The sequence below is a fragment of the Sturnira hondurensis genome, unplaced genomic scaffold (genome assembly GCF_014824575.4).
Source record: "Sturnira hondurensis isolate 20B ecotype Veracruz unplaced genomic scaffold, ASM1482457v3 Scaffold0007401, whole genome shotgun sequence".
In the NCBI taxonomy this organism is placed as follows: domain Eukaryota; kingdom Metazoa; phylum Chordata; class Mammalia; order Chiroptera; family Phyllostomidae; genus Sturnira; species Sturnira hondurensis.
In genome coordinates this window covers 7,484,610-7,508,592 of record NW_028080032.1, presented here as the reverse complement: position 1 = coordinate 7,508,592, position 23,983 = coordinate 7,484,610, and the positions used below count along the sequence as shown (strand labels likewise).

Sequence of the window (23,983 nt, the reverse complement as noted above, 5' to 3'; positions counted from 1 at the left end):
TTGATTTTTTAAGTTACATTATATAAAAGTTAAAACTGACACTGTTTATTAAACTTACCCTCTGAAGCATGATCCCCTGTGTGTACACCTGCAGTGTCACTGTGTTTTTCTGTTTGCATAAATAGAAAAATGTGTGGGATAGTGTTTACTTAGTGATAGTCATTTTTAGGTGATAAAATGTGAGATCATTGTTAAGATTTTAGCTCTTTATATTTTGCATTGGTTACATCCTTTATGGTGAATATTCTGATTTTAATAAAAATAATATAGTATATTCTTTTTATTTTTAAACTTTATTATTTATTTTTATAGACAGGAGAAGAGAAGGAGAGAGGGAGACAAACATCGATGTGAGAGAGAAACACTGACTGCTTGCCTTCCACTCAGGGCCCAGCCAGGGACTGAATCCACAACCCAGGCATTGCCCTGACTGGGAGTCAAACCAGCAACCTTTCTGTGGGACGACACCCAGCCAACTGAGCCACACCAGCCAGGGTGAAAATAGTAGAGTGATATTTTCCTCAAAGACAAACTAAAAGTGAATATTCTAAGGTAGTGAATGGGAATAAGTGGCAAAAGCAAGAATATAGATGATTTTCTTTTTGGCTTTTTTTTTGTATAAAATGTATTCATAGTATAATTAAAATGCTATAATGATATTACAGCTTTCTTAAAAATATGAATTTTTAAAAACGAATTAGATAAAAGGGAGAGACACGGCTAGGTTGCTTGGTGGGAGCATCTTCCTACACACCAGAAAGGTTGCCAGTTCAATCCCTGGTCAGAGCACACACCTAGGTTGCAGGTTTGAGCCCCAGTTGGGCTGTGTACAGGAGGAAACCAGTCAATGTCTATTTGTCTCTCTCCCGCTTCCTCTTTCTCAAATCAATAATCATCTCCTTAGGTGAGAATTTTTAAAAACTAAAGGGAGAGTTAGGAATTTTCTTTTACCGTCATTCCCCTTTGAGTACCTGTCTTCAATTTTATGTGATTAAATAAAAGATGAGTTATGATAATAAAAGTTTAAGTTGCTTGCATACAATGCAACCTTCAAGTTATTTAGAATGTGTGTAGAAGAGGTTTTCAGGAAGCATTAGAAATTGCCCATAGATGGACTTCTTTCCTGTCTCAGGGCTGTGCAGCCCAGGCCCCCTTTCTGAGTTCTCGTCTATGGGTAGGCCCAGGTGTTAGGTTTGTTTGCCGAGGCACCTCCCTGTATGCATAGCAGATGCAGTAAGCATCTCCAAACTGGATTATGTCACAAATAAAAGAGTACAAGATATTCTGGTCTGTCATTTGGGTGAAAATAATGCTCTGTTTGTTTTGTAGGTATGACCTTGCTTCTAGGGAATGGCTTGCACTGAACCGTTCTGTGAACGATGTGGTAGTCAGATATGGCCATTCTATAGCATTACACCAGGTAAAATGTCTCCGCCCTTCACTGAGCTAGAAACTCAGCTCTTCCATCGTGACTTTACCATAATATTATGTGGTCGAAAAAAACTGTTCGATGTTTTTTTTTCCCTAATCTTTTTGGTTGTGGTCAAATGCACATCACTTGTAATTTAGAAATTTACTATCTTAACCATTTTTAAGTGTACAGTTCAGTGATATTAAATACACTCATAATGTGCGACCATCACCACCATCCATCTCTGTAACTCCTTTAATCTTATAAAATTGCAACCGTCTGTGGCTGTTAAACATTAAATTCTCCATTGCTTCCTCCCATGTCCCCCAATAAGCACCATTCAGGTTTCTCTTTCTGATTTTGACTGCAGTGTTAGTTTTATTGGGGAAAAACTTCCTACATGTGGGGATGGGGGTTGTATAATAGGCTAATGTATAAGTGGAAGTTAAAGTTAAAGCAAATACAACAGGACAGATTCATAATGGGTTTAAATTGTACTGGGATATTATTATTGTGGTATTAGATGGTTAGAATTAATATGGTGTAGATTAGTATTTATGTTCATTAGCAAGGTTAGCCAAGAATGAGCACATTGCAATATAACTGAATAATCATTTTCATTTCCTTGTTTTTGTGGTTTATGGTAGGATGAGGGAACTTTTCAACTTTATTTTTCCAAGTCATTTTATTACTGTAAAAGAACTTGTATGAGGAAGTCCAAGAAAAGCAGGAAATTGTTACAGATATAGAACACACTTTATTTTATTTTATTTTTTTGCCATCTTTTCCCTAGTAATTCACGGAATGGTGTATTTTACTAACACTTTTTAAGCTAAGAATGCTATTGAGGTTTTGAACTGCTCCTTTTTTGTTTTTAGATTTAATCCTTTTGACGTTGTTAGAACTTTTTCCCATTTTCTCCCTAGGATAAAATTTACATGTATGGAGGAAAAATCGATTCAACAGGGAATGTGACCAATGAGTTGAGAGTGTTTCATATTCACAACGAATCGTGGGTGCTGTTGAACCCTAAAGTGAAGGATCAGTACGCGGTGGTGGGGCACTCGGCGCACATCGTCACGCTCAACACCAGCCGAGTGGTCATGCTGGTCCTCTTTGGACACTGCCCCCTGTATGGCTATATCAGCAGTGTGCAGGAGTATGACTTAGGTATGCCTATTTCTTCCAGGGAGTTTTTCAAATGTCAAATTCAAAACCTTTACCCTTATTATTATGAGTTTTTAATAGGATTCAAACTAACCTTGACCCAGTACTTTACCTTGAAATGCAGTCAACACCTATGTGTTAGTTGTGAAATTCAGATTATTGATGCTGCCATGTGGTGTATATGTTACTGTCAGTTTGGTGTGGGGCAGAGATGGCACTAAATTCTTTACATGCTGAAAATAAAGTAAGGAAATAAATGGTTCTAAAAAACAATTATTCAGAAGAAAAAAATGTTATTTGGTAAGCCCTCTAGAGATTGGTTTAAGGGAGTGTGATTCCCCTTACTCTGTAATTTCTCCTTTGGTTACATTTTATTGTGTCTTGTTCTGTAGTAGGAGTGCCAGCTATAATTTATATTTTGAGAAAGTAGGTGCATACAGTATATCTGTGTATTGATCAGTAAAGGTCATGAGAACTAAGTGTTCTCTGTGTCTTTTCAATTTACTGTAATTCTTTTTCTACATGGCATGTTAGAACATCAGAATTTTAAACAAATTAAAAGTCTGGCCACCTGACTTAATTAGTTTTAGGTGACCTCCCTGTAAAAATAAAATGAGAGCCCTGGATGGTGTGGCTCAGCGGGTTGCATGCTGGCCTGTGAACCAAAGGGTCGCTGGTTCAATTCCCAGTCGGGGCACATGCCTGGGTTTCAGGCCAGGTCCCCAGTTGGGGGCACCAGAGATGCAGCCACACATGGCTGTTTCTTTCCCTCTCTCCCTCCCCTTCCCTTTTCTCTAAAAATAAAAAGTAAAATCTTAAAAAAAAAACAATAAAAGAAAGTTATATGTATCAATTCTCCTGAAATCTCTACTCTTGTCCTAAGCTATTTGGTAATTTTAAGTATTAGAGAGGAGAAGCCTGCAACATTTGCCTTTAACTGTTTTCTCTTTTCAGTTACAAACACATGGAGCATATTAAATACTGCTGGTGCCCTTGTCCAAGGGGGCTATGGCCATAGCAGTGTCTATGACCCCAAGACCAGGGCCCTCTATGTTCATGGAGGCTACAAGGCTTTCAGTGCCAATAAGTACCGGCTCGCAGATGATCTCTACAGATACGATGTGGACACCCAGATGTGGTGAGTGCTTTCTCTTGCACTTTCACTGTAAGGTGTGAATTCTAGCTATTGCTGAGAAAATACTGTGCTATATTTTTGTCTTTGGACCTAGCAGATAATTCTCTGCAGTGTTACAAAGAAATTGGGGGGAAAGCAGAGGTAATAAAGTAGGTAGTATTTGTTTTGTTGCATTATTCTTTAATTTTTGTGTGGGTTGGTTAGAAAATGCTTGGTATTTTTTTGAATTCGTTTTTAATTTTCATACATTCAGTACCACTGTAAAATTTTAGCTCTTCAGAATCCTAAGGAATAAATTACTCTGAGTATGCACTCTGTTGTAATTACGTAGACTATATCCATTTTTCCCTTTCTTAATGACTGAGGTGTCATCATTGATGTCAGTTATTGGCATCCATGGAATCATCAAACAGAAATGGTCTTAGTACCTAAAAGATTAGAGCTCCCCTCACTCTAAACTGTATATTGGTTTATATAAAGTATGCTGATTTTAGTAAATGTAAAGCAAATCTGAGTTATGAAATAATGTAACTATAAAGCAATAGTTTCTCTTGTTGCTTTCCCTATTCCCCTACACACTTGAGACCATACTGTGGATATTCACTTTACATTCTGCCTTTCATTAAAACCATCATTTAAAAAAAATAAAACCATCATTTTAGTGGTGGTGTAACACTTTGTTGTATAATTGTACTGAGCCTATCCAGCCAGAAATTTTGGTTTCTCACTTTTATGCTACTGATAAAGTGTTGTGCATAAGCTTCTGTCTGTATTTCACATGGTTTCCACCCAGAAACTGCAATGATAAGGTCATAGTTATTTTTAATTATATTTTATTGATTACATTATTACAGTTGTCTTGATTTTTTCCCCTCCTTGCCACCTTCCACCCAGCTCCCCCCACTCCCTCTGGCAATCCTCTCACCATTGTTCATGTCCACGGGTCATGCCTATGAGTTCTTTGGCTGTTCATTTCCTGTACTGTACTTTACATCCCATGGCTATTCTGTACCTATCTGTACTTCTGAATCCCCTCATCTCTTCACCCATTCCCCCATACCCCACTCCCACCTGGCAACCATTAAAACGCTCTCTGTGTTCATGATTCTGTCTCTGTTCTCTGGTTTGTTTAGTTTGCTTTTTAGATTCAATTATTGATAGATATGTATTTTTTTGCCATTTTATTGTTCACAGTTTTTATCTTCTTTTTTTTAAGTAAGTCCCTTTAGTATTTCATATAATAATGGTTTGGTGATGATGAACTCCTTTAGTTTTTACTTGTCTGGGAAGCCCTTTATCTGCCCTTCGATTCTAAAGGATATCTTTGCTGCATAGAGCCATCTTGGCTGTAAGTCTCTGCTTTTCATGACTTTGAATATTTCTTGCCAATCCTCTCTAGCCTGCAAAGTTTCTTTTGAGTAATTAGCTGACAGTCTTATAGGAATTCCTCTGTAGGTAACTAACTTCTTTTGCTGCTTTTAACATTCTCTCTTTATCTTTAACCTTTGGCCTTTTAATCATGATGTGCTTTGGAGTGGGCCTCTTTGCATCCACCTTGTTTGGGGACTCTCTGTGCTTCCTGAACTTACATGTCTATTTCCTACACCAAATCAAGGAAGTTTTTTTTCATTATTTTTTTCAAATAGATTTTCAATTTCTTGCTCTTTCTCTTCTCCTTCTGGAACCCTTATGATACAAATGTTGGACCTCTTGAAGTTGTTCCAGAGACTGCTTATAGTATCTTCATTTTACTCTTTTTTTCTTCTTGTTGTTCTGTGTGGTTAGTTTTTGCTTCCTTATGTTCCAAATCATTGATTTGATTCTCAGCTTCATCCACTCTACTGTTTCCCTGTGAATTGTTCTTTATTTCAATTAGTGTATCCTTTGTTTCTGAATAGATCTTTATGTTATTGAGGTCTTCACTGAGTTCACTGAACATCTTTATAATCAGTGTTTTGAACTCTGCATCTGATTGCTTTATCTCCATTTTGTTTAGCTCTTTTTCTAGAGTTCGAGCTGTTCTTTCATTTGGGCCATGTTTCTTTGTCTCTTTGTTTTGGCAGCCTCCCTGTGTTTGTTTCTATGTATTAAGTAGGGCTGCTTTGACTCTGCCTTTGTAGTGTGGCCTAATGTAATTGGTGTCCTGTAGGGTCTGGTGGCACAGCGTCCTCTCTCACATAACCTGGGTACTTGAGGTGCACCTTCTGTGTGGGCTGAGTACACTTCCTCTTGTAGTTGAGCCTTGGTTGTTGTTGGCACATCAATGGGAAGGAATTACCCAGGCCAGTCAGCTGGAAGGATTGGCTGCGACCACTTAGCACCAACTTCCGCCCTCCTTGGAGGATCAGCTGCGCAGGGGCAGGGTGGTGTGGTCTGTAGCTGACAACTGGGTGCATTGGCCCTGGGGTTTTCTGGGTGGTACAGGCCAGGGTCATCCCCTACCTCTGTTTTGTCTGAGGCCACCCTGCCTGAGGTATAAAGGAACCTGAAATGCCTGTTACTTGTACTGGGCTTGGAGATTCCCAGGCAAAGCCACACTGTGAATCAAGGCTGGCTGCTTCTGTTGCTGGGTGTGGGGCTCTCTGAGGCCAGCTGTTGCATGTTTGCAAGGATTTAGGAAGTTGTGAAGCATAAGCCAAGACCAGCCATTCATATGGAAAAGCAGCTTGTGTGCCCCTGTAAACTGGGTGGTGTGGAGTCTCTGGGGATCTCCAAGGTGGATCAAACAGTGTTAGCCAGGTTGATGGAGTCTGAGATATGGCACCTGCTTGCCAGCTCTGTTGGGGGAGGGTTTAGAAGAGAGACCATGGCCTCTGCTTGCCCTGATGCCATACACTTCAGTTTCTCCCTGTATGCCACTGGTGCCTTTCAAGCTGCTATCCTGGTGCTGGAGCTCAGAGGGAGTGAGTCTGAGTAGGTGAGTCTGTCTGTGTGTGGGTTCTTTTAAGAGGAACTGCTTGGAGCTCTAAGGAGTTTCTTCCACCTACTCAATCCTTGCTGATTTTTTGTAGCCAGAAGTTGTGGGACTTATCTTCTGGGCACTGGAACCCTGGGCTTGGGGAGCCTCATATGGGGCTAGGACTGCTCACTCCTGAGATATCCCTCCTGAATTTTTATCTACCACACGTGTGTGAGGGACTAGTCCGTTCCACTTCTGAGCCCGTCCTACCAGTCTGGGTGGGTGTGGTGTCTTTAATTCCATAGTTGTCAGACTTCCATTCAACTCAGTTTCTGATGGTTCTGAGTGATGGTTCTTCTATGTTTTAGTGTAATTTTGACATGGTTGTGCAAAGAGGCAAGCCATGTCTGTCTATTCTGTCATCTTGAGCTCATAAATTTTTAAAGCGCTTAATATATTTTGTCAAAATTCTCATAGATCTTTAAGTTTTTATATGTTTACTTAGTGTTGAAAAAGTTATATATAGGGAAAAATTCAGAAATACTTGCACATTTGGATGTGAAACTAAGAAAATGGTTATGTTTGTATTAGCAAGTAGGTGATAAGTATTGTAAAAAACTAACTTTGTATTTATTACTTTTAATTCTCAAAAGGACCATTCTTAAGGACAGCCGGTTCTTCCGTTACTTGCACACAGCGGTGTTGGTGAGTGGGACCATGCTGGTGTTCGGAGGAAACACGCACAACGACACGTCCATGAGCTATGGTGCCAAGTGCTTTTCTTCGGATTTCATGGCTTATGACATTGGTAAGTGTAGTTAGTTGAATGTTAATTTCTAAGGATGAGTTCAGATAAGTGGGCTCTCTAAGATGTGCTACAATATCTTACACAGAAGTGTCTTGTGGTTGTTTACCACCCAAATTGTATTAAGTTGGTTCCTAGAATCTGATTTTACATTCTTTAAAAATTTTCATGTGGTGACATATGAAAATGTTAACCAGAAGAGGGCAGTATTTGTTTATGCAAAATAAACACTGGCCCATGTCTAGTTATATCATTGGATGGTCATTTTTGTGCTAGCCACCGAGCTTATACATTGGGGACTGTACGTTACAGCCCTTGGCCTCATAGGGGGGAGGCAGAGAACTGAACATACAATATAATTGCAATTCAGAGTATTACTTGCTTTAAGATGAATGTCTGAGAGTGCCTCTGAATAGTCCATAACATATGGGGGTAAAGGTTCTGGTTAGGGAAAGGGCCAGGTCCTGAGGAACACTGGAAAGTCAGTTAGGCAGAGCCAGGCGGACTTCTGAGGCGGAGGCAAAAAGAGACCATGCGATGTACTTGGGGCCTGTGAGTAGTTCTGGCTGTATGGTAGCTACTTTAAGTGGAACTAGAGACCCACGCAGCCATTAGACTGGTCAGATCCTGAGGGGTTTGGGCCTTTTGAAGAACTTGACATAAGCAGTGACAGAATTGTACTTGTGTTTCAGGAAGAGCTCTTTGAGGCATTGTAGTGAGTAGTTACATGGGGCGAGATGGGAGTTAGGAGGCTCTTGCTGAAGTTCTGAGGAGGGTCTGCACCAAGGCTGTGGAAGTGGCAATGATGATAAAGAGATAGATGGGTTTGAGAACTCCCGGGAACTTGAGGATTGTCTGGGGTGTATTTTGAGAGTGATTAAAACATCTTGATTCCCAGGTAGCTGATGTGGGTAGATGGGGTAGATGGTACTTTTTACTAAGGCGGGAAATGGAAGTACAGGGACAGGGTCTGGGAGGAGGTGAGTGCAGGGAGTTGGGGAGCATGTTCAGCTGGAGTTGACTATGGGATGGAGCAGCGCAGAGATCAGTGGGAATCTCCAGTAAGGGGTGAGATTCTGTAGGGAACATGTGTCATCAGGGGTGAGCAAAGAGCCAGAGGAGAGATGGATAAAGAAGTTGGGAAGAGAATGCAGACTATGAAAGCATGTCAGAGGAGTGGAAGGAAAGTAAGGCAAGATTGGTGTCCTGTGAGGGAAATGTTAACCCTGCCACAGAGGGATTAAAATAAGGCCTGGAGAGTCTTTCAGGTTTAGCAACAAAGAGGTTGTTTATTACCCTGTACACAGGGAGGAATAATCCAGGTGGCAGGGGGCTACAAAATAATATAAGGGAGATACACACAGTCAATATTGACTATTTTAATTTTTAAAATGTATTTCTGAGAAGAAGAAAGCGGTGATTTGAGTACTGTCTTGGGCATATTTAAATGCCATGGTCAAAGCCAGGTATGCTAAGAGGAGGGGGTCTTTGCCACACTGTGGTTTTAAGGAAGGAAGCAAGGTGGGTGGGCAGAAAACCTCTGTTCTCTATGTGAGGAAGACCGCAGAGCCTGGGCTGGTTGGAGAAGGAAGTGAAAGCTGTTGTCAAGGTTGAATAAAGGTCTGGATTGAGTGGAAGAACGTTTGCTTAGTGAGTGTGAATATCTGAGTATCTCAGAAGCGCGCAGTGAATGGAAGTTGCATGTGGTTTCCCAGCAAGAGCAGTTGATAGTGTCGATCACAACAAAGGAAAATTAGTAGATCTAAAAGATTGAGGAAAGGAGTTTAAAAAAAGTAGATAATGTTGATTTCTTTTTTTTTTAGTTTTAATTTTTTACCTGTATTTTCTTATTTTAGCTACTATTTGGACAGGTCAATATAGAGGGGAAAATAATTATGGAACTTACATGTTTTACTTACATAAGCTTTGAAAAATATAAAATATGCTTAACTTAAAAAAACATTGTAGTGAGTGAGACCTGATTGATGTGGCTCAGTGGATTGAGTGCCGGCCTGCAAACTGAAAGGTCGCCAGTTCGATTCCCAGTCAGGGCACATGCCTGGGTTGTAGACCAGGTACCCAGTTGGGGGCATGTGAGAGGCAGCCAATGGGTGTATCTCTCACACATCATTGTTTCTCTCCCTCTCTTTCTCCCTTCTCCTCTCTCTAAAAATAAATAAATAAACTCTTTGGGGAAAAAAACCCATTGTAGTGGGTGAAATTGATAGGCAGCAGAGTTGAGTGATGTGGGTATCATGAATGTTGGATGCATTCACTAATTAGAAGGAATTATAATTCACTAATTAGAATTGGCATATGGTCCTGCCTTTCTTACGTGCCCTGCTGTTCTGCTGCAGCATTTAACTCAGAAATGATGGTGTGACTACGAAAAAGTGAGAGGCACATTTTGTGAGGTTGTGTCTGTTGCTGTCTTCTTTCAAAAAAAAAAAAAAAAGCCAGTTCCTATTGATGATGAACAGCAGTCTCATCTGAAATGTGTTTTTCTTGCTCTTAGCTTGTGACCGCTGGTCAGTGCTTCCCAGACCTGATCTCCACCATGTCAACAGATTTGGCCACTCAGCAGTCTTACACAACAGGTAACTGGGAAAGAAAGTGCTTGCTCCTTTTCTCTTGTGTTTAAAATGAAAATGAAGTACACTATGAAGAAGTGAGATCAGACTTACATATTATTTGCAGGATTTCCTCTTCCTATTTAATAGGACCTACTAGTTTTTCCCAGAATTACGTAGGTACAAATTTCCTGACATATATTTAAAATGTTTGATGTTCGTTTGAATGAATTTTGGTGCCATGTTTGTTGATGTGTTTTCTGTTGGCACGCAGGAGTATATTGTACTCTATATTGCCTGAATGCATTGGACCACGAAAGTTATGTGCAGTTACTGTCTTACGCCCTCTGTCATTTGCTGTTGTTTGTGGTACTTAGGTCTGAGTGGTAAGGAGATTTGAAAAAGGAGAGAGAGCATGTCAGATTGGGGATCAGGTAGGGAACAGAGATGGGGAGATTGTGAAGTTTCATATAGAAGTTTATAGTCTTTGGTAATCTGGAGTCTGCATCACGTTGCTTGAAAATGCATGGCCCTGCCTAACAGAGCTCTGCATCAGTTCGCCCCTGGAGAAGGCTCTTCATGAAATGGCACTCCTGTTTCTTACAGTGTGCTTTAAAGATTTTTGATTTATTAAACAGCCTAATCACGGTACTAGTTTTTCTCATTTTTTGTTTCTGCTGTTATTACTGTTTCTTCTTCACTTTAAAAAAATACAACCACAATACAATTATCACACTTTAAAAAATGAACAGTAATTTAATATCACTCAGTATTCAGTCAGTGTTCAAATTTCCAAGTTGCCTCGTAATTTTTTCTCATTTTTACCATTTATTATTATTTTCTAAATATTTTTTTATTTTTTAATTACAGTTGACATACAATAGTATATTAGTTCCAGGTGCATACCTCAATAATTAGACATTTTATAACCTAAGAAGTGATCATCCCAATAAATCTTGTACCCACATGACACCATACTTAGTTAATGGAATGTTACTGACTATATTCCCTATGCTATACTTTACATCCCAATGACTTCTTTAACAACCAATTTGTACTTCTTAATCCCTTCCCCTTTTTCACCCATTCCCCCAACATTTCTCTCATCTTGCAACCATCAAAATGTTCTCCACACCCATGAGTCTGTTTCTGTTTTGCTTGTTTATTTATTTTGTTTTACTAGATTCAGTTGTTGGTAGATGTGTATTTATTGCCATTTTATTGTTCATCTTTTTCCCTTCTTAAAGAAGACCCTTCAACGTTTCATATAATACTAGTTTGGTGATAATGAACTCTGTTAGCTTTTTCTTGCCTGGAAAGTTCTTTATATGAGATCTGTCTGGAAAACATCCAGCCATCATTAACAAGAATGGTTTGCACCACATTGATGTAACCTGGCAGCCAAGGAGAGTGGACTGGAATGTACATGCATGAACAATGACAACTTTACTGTACAAGGCAGGGGGCAAAGTAGATGCTGTTGAGTGAGCATGTGTACTGTGTGTCCATTGCGCTCAAAATGACTAAATGAATAGAGCAATGAATCTGCATCAAATTTTGCATTAAGCTTGAACAGTCTTTCATGGAAACTGTTTGGCTGATTCAGGCCACAGCTATGGGCATCTGGTGATTGGCAGCTTCATCAGGATAATGTGCCCACTTATGTATGCATCATTGTTCAGTTTTTTTGCAAAACATCAAATCACCCAGGTGACTCAGCACCCCTATAGCCCAGATTTGGTGCCCTGCAACTTCTGGCTGTTTCCAAAACTAAAGTCAGCTTTGAAAGGGAAGAGATTTCAGATCAGAGATGAGATTCAGGAAAATCCGATGAGGCTGCTGATGGAGATTGGGAGAACTGTGTGAGGTCCCAAGGTTCCTACTTTGGAGGGGACTGAGGCATCAATATCCTATGTACAATGTTTCTTGTATCTTGTATCCTCGATAAAAGTCTCTATTTTCGTATTACATGGCTGGATACCTTTGGAAAGACCTTATATGTACTGAATGACAACTTTGCCTGGTAGAATAATCTTGGTTGTAGATCCTTGCTTTTTATCAATTTGAATATTTCTTGCTATTCTTCTGGCCTGCGAAGTTTCTGTTGAGAAATCAGCTGATAGTCTTATGGGACCTCCCTTGTAGGTAAGTAGCTGCTTTTCTCTTGCTTCTTTTAACATTATCTCTTTGTCTTTAACTTTCTTTGTTTTAATTGTGATATGTTTTGGTGTTGGTCTCTTTGGGTTCTTCTTGGTTTAGGACTCTGTGCACTTCCTGGACTTGTATGTCTACTTCCTTCACCTGGTTAGAGAAGGTTTCTATCACTTTTTCTAAAAGGTGTTCACTTTCTAACTCTCTTCTCTTTCTGGAAACCCAATGATGAGAATGTTGGTACACTTAAGTTTCCCAGAGGCTTCTTATGTTATGTTCATTTGGGGCAGAGTAGGATCATTTATCTTTTTGCTATTCTGATTATATTTTCTGGCTATACTTTCCTTCCCTATATTCCAAATTGCTAATTTGATTCTTGGCTTCATTTTCATCTGAAGATTCCCTATAAATTATTCTTCCTTTCAGTTAGTGTATCCTTCATTTCTGACTAGTTCTTTTTTATGTTTCCTATGCCCTTTTTCAAGTTGTGGAAGTTCTCACTAAGTTCCTTGAGCATCCTTATAACCATTGTTTTGAACTCTATCTGGTAGTCTGCTTGAATCCATTTTATTTAGTTCTTTTTCTGGAGATTTCTTTCATTTGGGACCCGTTTTTTTGTCTCCATTTCTTGGTTGCTTCCCTATGTTTCTATGTATTAGGTAGAGTTGCTGGGTCTTCCAGACTTGGTAGAGTGCCCTGTGTAGTAGGTGTCCTGTAGGGCCTAGTGGTGCAGCCTTTCCAGGTGATAGAGTAGCTCACCCATGTTTTCTTCTAGTACATGTGTGCCTTCATTTTTTTTTCAAGTGGTTCTTTGATCCATTTGGAATTTACTCTGGTATGAAGAAATGGATTCAATTTTATCTTTTCCCATGTTTATTTTATTATCTCCATACCATTTACTAGAAAGTCCATCTCTTCTACACTAATTTAAGATGCCAATTCTACTGTGTACTAAATATTCATGTTTATCTGTTTTATCTGTTTCTTATTGATTTATACATCATTACACAGTCTTAAGTAAGGAGACTTTATCTATGCTTTTTAAATTATACATATTTATTTTTAATATTTAAGAATATTTAGATTTAGAATTATGTGTTTAATTTAATTTTATTTTTAACTGTATTTTATCAATTATGCTATTAGAGTTGTCCCATTTTTTTCTCCCCTGAATTCCCCTCACCTTAGTTTATGTCCATGGTTGTACATACAAGTTCTTTGGCTTCTTCATTTCCCATACTATTCTTAACCTCCCCCTGTCTATTTTTTACCTACCCTTTATGCTTCTTATTCCCTGTACCCTTTCCCCCATTCTCCCAACTCCCCCTGCCCACTGATAACCCTCCAGATGATCTCCATTTCTGTGATTCTGTTCCTGTTGTAGTTATTTGCTTAGTTTATTTTTGTTTTAATTTTCTTTTTAGGTTCAGTTGTTGGTAGTTGTGTTTGTTGTTATTTTACCGTTCACATTTGTGATCATTTTCTTTTTCTTAGATAAGTTCCTTTAATATTTCATATAATAAAGGTTTGGTGATGATGAACTCCTTGAACTTGACCTTGTCTGGGAAGCACTTTATCTGCCCTTCCATTCTAAATGAAAGCTTTGCTGGGCAGAGCAATATTGGATGTAGGTCTTTGCCTTTCACAACTTGGAATACTTCTTTCCAGCCCCTTCTTGCCTGTAAGGTTTCTTTTAAGAAATCAGCTGACAGTCTGATAGGAACTCCTTTGTGGGTAACTGTGTCCTTATCTCTTGCTGCTTCTAGGATTCTCTCCTTCATTTTAATCTTGGGTAATGTAATTATGATGTGCCTTGGTGTGTTCCTCCTTGGGTCCACCTTCTTTGGGACTCTCTGAGCTTCCTGGATTTCCTGGAAGTCTATTTCCTTTGCCAGATTGGGGAAGTTCTCCTTTATTATTTGTTCAAATAATTTTTCCACGTGTTGCTCTTCCTCTTCCCCTCTGGTACCCTTATAATTCAGATGTTGGAACATTTAAAGGTGTCCTGGAGGTTCCAAAGCCTCTCTTCATTTTTTTGAATTCTTATTTCTTCATTCTTTTCTGGTTGGATGTTTCTTTCTTCCTTCTGGTCCACACTATTGATATGAGTCCCAGTTTCCTTCCTACCACTGTTGATTTCCTGTACATTTTTCTTTATTTCACATAGCATAGCCTTCATTTTTCCATCTAATTTGCAACCAAATTCAACCATTTCTGTGAGCATCCTGATTACCAGTGTTTTGAACTGTGTATCTGATAGGTTAGCTATATCTGTTGGTCAGTTAGGTGTATTTTTTCCGGAGCTTTGATCTGTTCTTTCATTTGAACCATTTTTTTTATCTTGACTTGCCTGTTACATAGTGAGGGATGGAGCCTTAGGTATTCACCAGGGTGGGGTGACCCAGTCGCTGGGTTGTGACACTGTATGTGGGGAAGGGGTCCGAGAGGGATCAGTGGTGCTTGCTCCTCTTTCTGCCAGATTTCATTCACTTCTCCCGCTTTCCCACAAGCAAATTGGGCCCTTCTCGTGCTGATTCCTGTGTCGGTGGGTTTGTGTACATTCTAGGACCCTGTGGGTCTCTTCAACAAACTCTCCTGTGAGGCTGGGAGTTCCTGCTCCCCCTTTGTTTCGCCTGGTTAATCTGCACGTGAGTGTGCGGCCGCCCGGTCCGCTACTGCCTTGCCGGCCAGCTGCAGCCTTGTGCACCCCATTCACCACTCTGCCGCTTCAGTAGGTCTGCCAGCCGCTGCCTTGCTGTGAGTGCACTCCGCCTTGGCTGCCCAATTCCGCTCCTCCTACTGGTCTGGATGAATGTGTCGTCTTTAACTCTTTGGTTGTTGGACTTCCATACAGTTTGATTTTCTGTCAGTTCTTGGGTTTTTTTGTTTTTAAATTGTTGTTGTCCTTATTTTGGTTGGTGAGGAGGCACAGTGTGTCTACCTACACCTCCATCTTGACCAGAAGTTCCTCTCCTCGTTTTTTAAATTCTGGTTTTTTCTTTCTGATCCAGTTGCGTGTTTGTTTCTTCCTTCTGCTTCAAACCGTTGATTTGAGTCTCAGTTTCCTTCCCTTCACTCTTGGTTCCTTGTATATTTTGCTTTATTTTACTTTGCATAGCCTTCACTTTTTTCTCTATTTTGCAACCATACTTCACCATTTCTGTGAGCATCCTGATTACCAGTTTTTTGAATTGTGCATCTGGTAGGCTGGCTATCTCTTAATCACTTAATTCTGTTTTTGGAGTTTTGATCTGTTCTTTCATTTGGGCCATATTTCTTCGGGCGCAACTGTTAACATTGTAAGGGGTGGAGCCTTAGGTATTCACTAGGGCAGCACAATCCAGGATGCCGCGTTGTGGTGCTATATGTGGGACGGGGGTCAGAGAGGGAATAATGCTGCTTGCTCAGCTCCCCACCGACTTTCAGTCACTTCCCCCACTACCCACAAGCAAATTGGGCCACTCTGGTGCTGATTCCCTGGGTGAGTGGGTGGGTTTGTGTACATTCTAGGACTGCCACGCAACCCTCATAGGCTTTTTAAGTCAGAAATTTTGAGGCTTTATTTCCCCACACTGGAACCCTGGGTTGCGTGGTCTGTCTCGTTCCCCAGTTGTTCCTCCTGGTTTATTTGCATGCAAATGTGGACCATCCAGTCCTCCAGCCCCTGCCTTGCCTGCCCTGGTCCTCCAGCTGCCCTTCCTACCCTAGCTGGCTGTTTCTGTTCCTCCTACCAGTTTGAATGAATGTTTCTTGTTTAACTCCTTGGTTGTCGGACTTCCCATATAGTTCAATTTTCTGGCAGTTCTGGTTATTTTTTGTTTTTAAATTTCTTGTTGTCCTTCTTTCAGTTGTGTGAGGAGGCAAAGTGTATCTATCTACCTATGCCTCCATCTTGGCTGGAAGTCCTATGTATTTAATTTTAAAATATGTTTACTTACCCTGCTGCTAAAATATTCCAGAGAATCATGTTTAAAAGCCACTTTGTTATCATAAGAATTTTTTAATATATGTTCTATAAAGAGTATGTATATTATTAGAATTATCCAGGTTGGAAAGACTAGCAAGATATGTTAGAATTTGGGAGGAAGGGTATACAATTGTTTTTTGAGACCCTGGAAAATAATTTCTCACAGGATTTCTGATATATAATATTAGTTTGAAGATTGCAAATAGTGTATCATGCCTTTGTTTTTATGTTTCCACTGAACTACTTCTCTCTGGTTTTTTTTTTTTAGCTCCATGTATGTATTTGGTGGTTTTAATAGTCTCCTTCTCAGTGACATCCTGGTATTTACCTCAGAACTGTGTGAGGCGCACCAGAGTAAAGCTGCCTGTCTAGCGGCAGGGCCTGGCATCCAGTGTGTGTGGGACCCAGGGTCATCTCAGTGTATCTCCTGGGAGCTGGCAACAGAAGCACAAGAAGAAAAGTTAAAATCAGAGTGTTTTTCCAAAAGAAGTATGTTTTTTTTCTGTTCTTAAAATATAATTAACTTGAAATCTCATTTTGTCTGAGTTATGAAGGCACTTAGCATATGTATACTTTTTTTAAGTTCATGTTATCATCCAAAAATATTCAGTAATAACTTATGCAAAGGTTTTATGGGAAATTGGTTTATAAACATCTTTACAGTGGGTGGGGACATGCCCTGAGGCTCCTGCAAGCTGTCTGCAAATCATAGAGACGAAAACCTCCTGAGTGTGGTATAGACTTTGTATATCAGCTCCAGAACGTGGCTGCATTTTGTGTGAGGAAATGCAATTCAGTGATTTTTTGTGTGTGTTAATGGGAATATTCTGTATCTGCTCTGTCACAATATGGTAGCTCCTCATCACATGTAGCTGTAAAGCACTTGAAATGAGACTGGTGTGACTGAAGAACTGAGGTTTTTACTTTAATTTAAATTAAAAACTCCGTGTGGCTAGTGGCTACCATTTTGCCTTATGCAGTGCTAATGTTAAGAGTGAGAAGAAGAGGGCCAACCAGAAAAGCTGTGTTGGGGTCGTTGTTCTCGTAGATAGAAGTAAAGTTGCAGCTGTCTGTGCAAAGTGCTGTTCTTTTCTAGCCTCTCTAGTTCAGCACAGCAGTGGTAGCAAGACAGACAGTTGCTGGGAGTGAATAGTGAACCCTGCTTCTAAAACTACCTCTTGTGTTTTCCATGCTTTCTTCCTCTTGCCTACTTAGCTTCTTACCCTTATGCTCTGACATTTAGCACAATGCAAAGTAATATGTGAGAAATTCCATTAAGAGTAAGAAAATCATGCCCTGGCTGTGTAGCTCAGGTGGTTAGAGCATCTTCCCGATATTCCAAGGTTGCGGGTTCGATCCCCAGTCAGGGCACATACAAGATGCAACCAATGAATGCATAAGTAAGTGAACAACAAATTGATGTTTCTCTCTCTCCCTCCCTTCCTCTCTCTCTAAAAGTCAATAATTAAAAATTAAAAGAAAAAAGAGTAAGAAAGATGTCCTTATAGTATATTTTTTCACTTCACTTAATTTAAAGTATGTTGACTGGATTTCGTAACTCTTAGGGCTGGTACAGCAGTTGTCACGACAGTTATGGTGGACAGAGGCAGCTTTCATTCCTCAGCTGAACGTAGATCCTCAGTGAGAACACCCAGGCAGCCTTCTAGGTTTGTTGGTGAGCTGGTGAGTGCTGGAGAACTGAAGATGACCAGAACCTGGAAGGTTTAGTCCCTGTCTCCTAAAAGGGATAATATCAGTGACATAGTTATTTCTTAACCAAAATTTTAAAAATATTTTATTTATTTACTTTTAGATATGGGGGAGGGAGAAAGACAGGGAGAGAAACACCAGTGCACGAGAAATGCATTGATTGGTTGCCTCTCACATTCCCCCAATTGGGGATTTGGCGTGCAACCCGGGCATGTGCCCTGACCAGGAATCAAACTGGCAGCTTTTTGGTCAGCAGGCTGGTGCTCAGTCCACTGAGCCAGACCAGCCAGAGCTTAACCAAACTTTTAAAGTTCAAGTTAGATGTGCAAGTTTATAGGATATAATATTCACTTAGCTTAGGTGGTTCATTATGAACTCATTTTATATGAATTCATTCAAGTGTTGCCTCCCTGATTCTCTGCCTCTTGTTTGGGCTCCGTCCTTGGAGTGATGACCAGGGCAGGAAGAACAAGCCAGCGGAGCAGTGTGCTGGCATCTTTGTGAGGATGGCCCCACTCTTTCTTATCCATGGATTTCATCATGTGCTATGTCCACCAGTGATTCAACGGATGAGGCAGTATGGTTGTGCAGCTTCTCTTTTGTTGCTAACCTTCACCTGTCTGGGACCAATGGGAGATGCAGCAGGTCTGCCCAGAGATTCTCAAACTTACATCTTTGGATTTACATATATGTGTGCAAAATGCAGCTCAGCCTACTGCCTCCTTTAGGGTTCCATGGTGCTGCCTTCTTCCTGTGCCCAGACTCGCCTTGTGTTTGTAGCTGGGAGAGATGGCTTGGTCTCCTACCTTACTTTGGCTCGTTGGGAAGCTCCTGGTGTTCATTCTGTTGGTAGTTGGGTTTTTTTTCCTTGTGAAGAAAAGTATTTAAAGAACCAGAGCTCTTGTCTTGCTGTTGTTGAATTAAATTAGTCTATCTTTCTTTTTCACTTTTTGTGTACTTTTATAGGGGGAGTGGGTACAAAACAGTGTTTTTTCAAATTGTTTACTTATTTCTAAATCTGTTTTATTTTAACATGACCTCACCGATGTATTTTCCTACTAGTTGAGCTCCTTGTTTTACTTCCCAAGCCTTGTCACATTTTTTTTTTTAACCTAAGTCTCATTGTGCTCAACAGCAGTTGTAATGGCCTGTGATTTTTCTGAAGAGAAACTGTCACAGTTGATGAGTTTTTCTTCTCTTCTTAGCTCTTGACCATGACAGATGTGACCAGCACACGGATTGTTACAGCTGCACAGCCAACACCAATGACTGCCACTGGTGCAACGACTACTGTGTCCCTAGGAACCACAGCTGCACAGAAGGCCAGGTCAGGGGCCGCTTCTGAAGGATTTCAGAGGATGGAACAAACCAGAGTGGGGTTATGTGTAGATTATAATGCGTGTGTTGTAAAGACTGGCCCAGAGTTATTTGTAAAACCTTCAGTGTAGATTTGGATTCTATTATTGCTCAACTTTTCTTTTGGGAAGGGATGCTCTATGCATTCTGAAGTTCCAAAGGTCCTTGTCACAGGATTGACGTGTGGTGTTTTAGAGGGAAGGACTGGTGTTTTGAGTAATGCCTATTCCCTAGGCACGGCTGTGGCTGAACACTGGAGCCTTGGGGTAAGGCTTGTGAGCTCTACCTGTGCAAGGTTTCGGAAGCAGGTTAAAACTTGAGGCTAAAACTTGAGATTTATTTCCGCAGTTCAGTGTGGCTGTGACACATTGAGTTGCGGAAATAAATCTTGTCTTATGTTATATCTTGGCTTAGCATAATTACCTGTAATGTTCACCATTTGTAATTGTTTATTTAGGTTCTAAGGCAACAAAGATGATGATTCAGCTTTTAGGTTTTGACAGTTTATATAAGACATTCTTTGTCAATCTATGAAGCAGTCCATCAAATATAAAGCTTTTAGCCTGTTTGGGAGGCATTTGAAAAGCATTACATTCAACATTGCCATTTTACAGATGAGCAGGTTGCAGCATGGTGTTTAAGGGTGTCCTGCTTCCTTGCTAGGCAAAGGCACGTCCTTGAGCAGAACCTTTCACTAAAGGGTTTTCACTAGTGTGGTGTCATGACATATGCATCCTGTTCATTTTTTTATGTATTTGCAGTTTGCTGCTTTAATTCAGTTTTTAGTATCCTGTTTGTTCTCACCATGAGTTCTCTCTGTGGATATGAGAAAAGCTGTTCTCCGCTGTGCTCTAGGTCTCCATTTCCAGGTATGAGAACTGCCCCAAGGACAACCCTGCGTACCACTGTAATAAGAAGACCAGCTGCAGGAGCTGCGCCCTGGACCCGAGCTGCCAGTGGGAGCCCCGGAATCAGGAGTGCATCGCCCTGCCCGGTAGGTTTTACAGCAGGACCTTGGGGTGTGCGTGGGTCTAGAGACTTTACACTTACGCCTCCCATACTGTGCAGCCTTGATCGAACCCAGCAGCGGTGAGCAAGCTCATTTCATCCATTCATCTCCCATACCACTATTGTGGTGGTGATTTAAAAAAAAAAAATATATATATATATATATATAGTTTTGAAGTATGCTCCTACCATCCTTTGAAATGAAGTAAAACATTGTCTGCTGCTCTGGAGCATCAAATGACCACTTGGTTCTGTAGCACGGAGCCCACTCCGTTGGCCTCGCCCCACTCTGCTGTGGGAGCCTGGGAATAGAATGCCACAGTCTCACAACCAGTCTGCTGGGCACCACTGAAGACTGCTTCCTTTTGACCACTGGGATTAGATTGCCAACATCTTCTGACAAGACGAGGCAAGATGCCTGTGTACACAGCACCTCTTGGGGTGATCTCAAGCCCCAGATGCCTTAATTTATGGCNTTGAGGCTAAAACTTGAGATTTATTTCCGCAGTTCAGTGTGGCTGCGACACATTGAGTTGCGGGAATAAATCTTGTCTTATGTTATATCTTGGTTTAGCATAATTACCTGTAATGTTCACCATTTGTAATTGTTTCTTTAGGTTCTAAGGCAACAAAGATGATATTCAGCTTTTAGGTTTTGACAGTTTATATAAAACATTCTTTGTCAATCTATGAGCAGTCCATCAAATATAAAGCCTTTAGCCTGTTTGAGAGGCATTTGAAAAGCATTACATTCAACATTGCCATTTTACAGATGAGCAGGTTGCAGCATGGTGTTTAAGGGTGTCCTGCTTCCTGGCTGGGTAAAGGCATGTCCTTGAGCAGAACCTTTCACTAAAGGGTTTTCACTAGTGCAGTGTCATGTCATATGCATCCTGTTCATTTATTTATGTATTTGCAGTTTGCTGCTTTAATTCAGTTTTTAGTATCCTGTTTGTTCTTACCATGAGTTCTCTCTGTGGATATGAGAAAAGCTGTTCTCTGCTGTGCTCTAGGTCTCCATTTCCAGGTATGAGAACTGCCCCAAGGACAACCCCGCATACCACTGTAATAAGAAGACCAGCTGCAGGAGCTGCGCCCTGGACCCGAGCTGCCAGTGGGAGCCCCGGAATCAGGAGTGCATCGCCCTGCCCGGTAGGCTTTGCAGCAGGACCTTGGGGTGTGCATGGGTCTAGAGACTTTACACTTATGCCTCCCATACTGTGCAGCCTTGATCGAACCCAGCAGCAGTGAGCAAGCTCATTTCATCCATTCATCTCCCATACCACTATTGTGGTGGTGATTTAAATATATATATATATAGTTCTGAAGTATGCTCCTGCCATCCTTTGAAATGAAGTGAAACATTGTCTGCTGCTCTGGAGCATCAAATGACCACTTGGTTCTGTAGCACGGAGCCCACTCCGTTGGCCTCGCCCCACTCTGCTGTGGGAGCCTGGGAATAGAATGCCACAGTCTCACAACCAGTCTGCTGGGCACCACTGAAGACTGCTTCCTTTTGACCACTGGGATTAGATTGCCAACATCTTCTGACAAGACGAGGCAAGATGCCTGTGTACACAGCACCTCTTGGGGTGATCTCAAGCCCCAGATGCCTTAATTTATCGCACTTCTGAGTGATGAGTTAGGGGATCTGAGGCTGGCCAGCCGTGACCGAAACTGTGGTGTATTTGCTGGAACTGAGATATCCAGGAAGGGGGATTCCCGTGGTGCTGCGCAGTATCTGCAGCATGTGCACTGGGGCTCTGCGAGGCCCCCTGTCAATGTCCTTTGGATTCTATTGCATGAGTGGGCTTCTTGCTCTTTATCTCATTGCCTCTCAAACCTTAATGCACAGCAGAATACCTGGGGATCTTGCTGTAAGTCAGATTTGGGTACAAATCTAGTGTGGGGCCCAGAGTCTGCATTTGAACAAGAGGTGACGCTGATGCCACACTTTGAGGAGCAACTGTCTATCTGCTCTTAAATGGGCCCTAACCCATGGTACCCTTCATTCACCTCACCGACTACTAATGAATGTTGCTGATGGCGTCTCCAGGGTACTTTGGTTCTGGAGACTTTGGTTCTGGTAAAGTTGCTTTGCTCACTGTCTTCCAGGAGGTATTCATGGCTTCCTGCGGTTCTTTGGGTGGGTTCAGGGCCATGACAGGTGCAGATTGCAGGCTCGCTTTCTGTGCTGCAGCTGCATCGCTTTGGTTTTTTTTCTTCAAAAGAATCTTTTCACTTCATTTTTGGGATAATTTTCCCACTTGATTTTACCTTCCATTTGATGTGAAAATGGTGTAGCTTTTGAAGACTATAGACTTGTTCCTTCACCAGCTCATTTCCCATTCTTGCAGTTTTTAACCACATCCTTCTAATATACATTTTCATTTTTCTGCTCTTAGAATTTTAGTCTTGTTTCTAATTGTTCTTCAAGAGGAGATTTATAAAATCTAACACTGGCACCAAACAAGTGTTTTCTTCAAAAACATGGGATGGTTGACCTCAGGATATGTTTTTTGAGATTCAGGAAATATGACTGTGATAAACATTTTTTTAAATTCTCGTATTCTGTATCTGGTCCTTAGTAATACGTCTGATACTCTCACTGCATCCTCATAAGTACCTGCAATTCAGAGCCCCCAAACTATTTAGGTTTTCAGTAATTTGAATTATTAACAGTAGTTTTGTGTGGTTTCTAACACTTTTTCTTTCTCTCCCTCCTTTACAAAAGAAACTATCTGTGGCAATGGCTGGCATTTGGTTTTAAACTCATGTATGAAAATCACCACTGCCAAGGAGAACTACGACAACGCTAAACTGTCCTGTCGGAACCACAACGCCTTCTTGGCTTCTCTTACAAACCAGAAGAAGGTAGACTTTGTCGTTACCCAGCTGAGAATAATGCAGTCATCACAGAGCATGGTGAGTGAAGACCCCCAGAACCCCAGTTTCAGTACCCACTGTCTGCTGAGGGCATGTGGTGTGCTTGGCCGGGGACTGCTGTGCGTGACTGTGGAACTGCCTGTCAGTCTCTTCCTTTAACACTTTCCTTCTTATCTTAAAATTTTTAACACTTCATTAGTCATGTCTGTTAAAATGTTTGAGTAATTGTGCGTGTATTGAATAGTGACATACGTACTCTGCACGTACCTTTGTGACAGCAGTAGGTGTTTTCCGGTCTGTTTTGTCTCTGGGCTCTGCTGTGGAGGGAGGGGAATGTTACTACCACTAGCTAGGTTGGATTAAGGCGCCCAGGCCTCTCAGATTTCAGGTATTGTTGTAGCGTGCAATATGATTTAAAGTTCATCACCCTAAGGAGGGCCCACTTGTTTGCATCTTTCTTTAGGCCTGGCCAGCCCAAAAGGAGGGGGTACCTTACCAAGAGCTTCTAAGCACAGAAAGGCCCCCAGTTCTCTTTCCATCTGCTTAGTACTTTGATGTGGCTTGTAGTTGACCTTCTACAATCACATTTGGTCTTTTTTGAGTCCAAAGTCCTAGACTGTGGTCCTATCCTCAGTTAAGTAGATAGTCCCAAGATTAAGCTCTTAACAGTGCTGGCTTTGTTCTTCTTGACAAGCAGGGAAAAGCAACAGGTAGACTTCCTTGGGTCAGCCTTCTTCCGGTGAAGACAGGGAGTACAGTCTGGGTCCTGGCTACCTGTTGCCCCTGGATGCCCCCTGGAGGGCAATTCTGCAACTGGTAGGTGGTGCCCTGTACTTGACTTTTCTCCAGTGAATCTGTTTTCCTTTTCCAGTGCAACTGGGTATGGTGTAGACACTCAAACATTGGTAATACGTTATA

At 41.1% G+C, this 23,983-nt stretch overlaps 1 protein-coding gene across 2 annotated transcripts in view; it reads left to right on the top strand.

Moving 5' to 3' along the window:
* Window positions 1-23,983, top strand: part of ATRN (attractin) — a 167,905-nt gene that overhangs the window by 59,396 nt on the left and 84,526 nt on the right. The window contains exons 7-15 of one of the 2 annotated variants that reach the window (XM_037051735.1): window positions 1,330-1,420; window positions 2,338-2,581; window positions 3,533-3,716; window positions 7,266-7,420; window positions 9,933-10,014; window positions 16,374-16,594; window positions 19,021-19,142; window positions 21,193-21,331; window positions 22,914-23,104. In XM_037051735.1, the coding sequence (XP_036907630.1) occupies window positions 1,330-1,420; window positions 2,338-2,581; window positions 3,533-3,716; window positions 7,266-7,420; window positions 9,933-10,014; window positions 16,374-16,594; window positions 19,021-19,142; window positions 21,193-21,331; window positions 22,914-23,104 (1,429 nt within the window). Of the gene's footprint in view, window positions 1-1,329; window positions 1,421-2,337; window positions 2,582-3,532; window positions 3,717-7,265; window positions 7,421-9,932; window positions 10,015-16,373; window positions 16,595-19,020; window positions 19,143-20,026; window positions 20,166-21,192; window positions 21,332-22,913; window positions 23,105-23,983 lie in introns of both variants that reach the window. The other variant, XM_037051734.1, reaches the window with a different exon arrangement.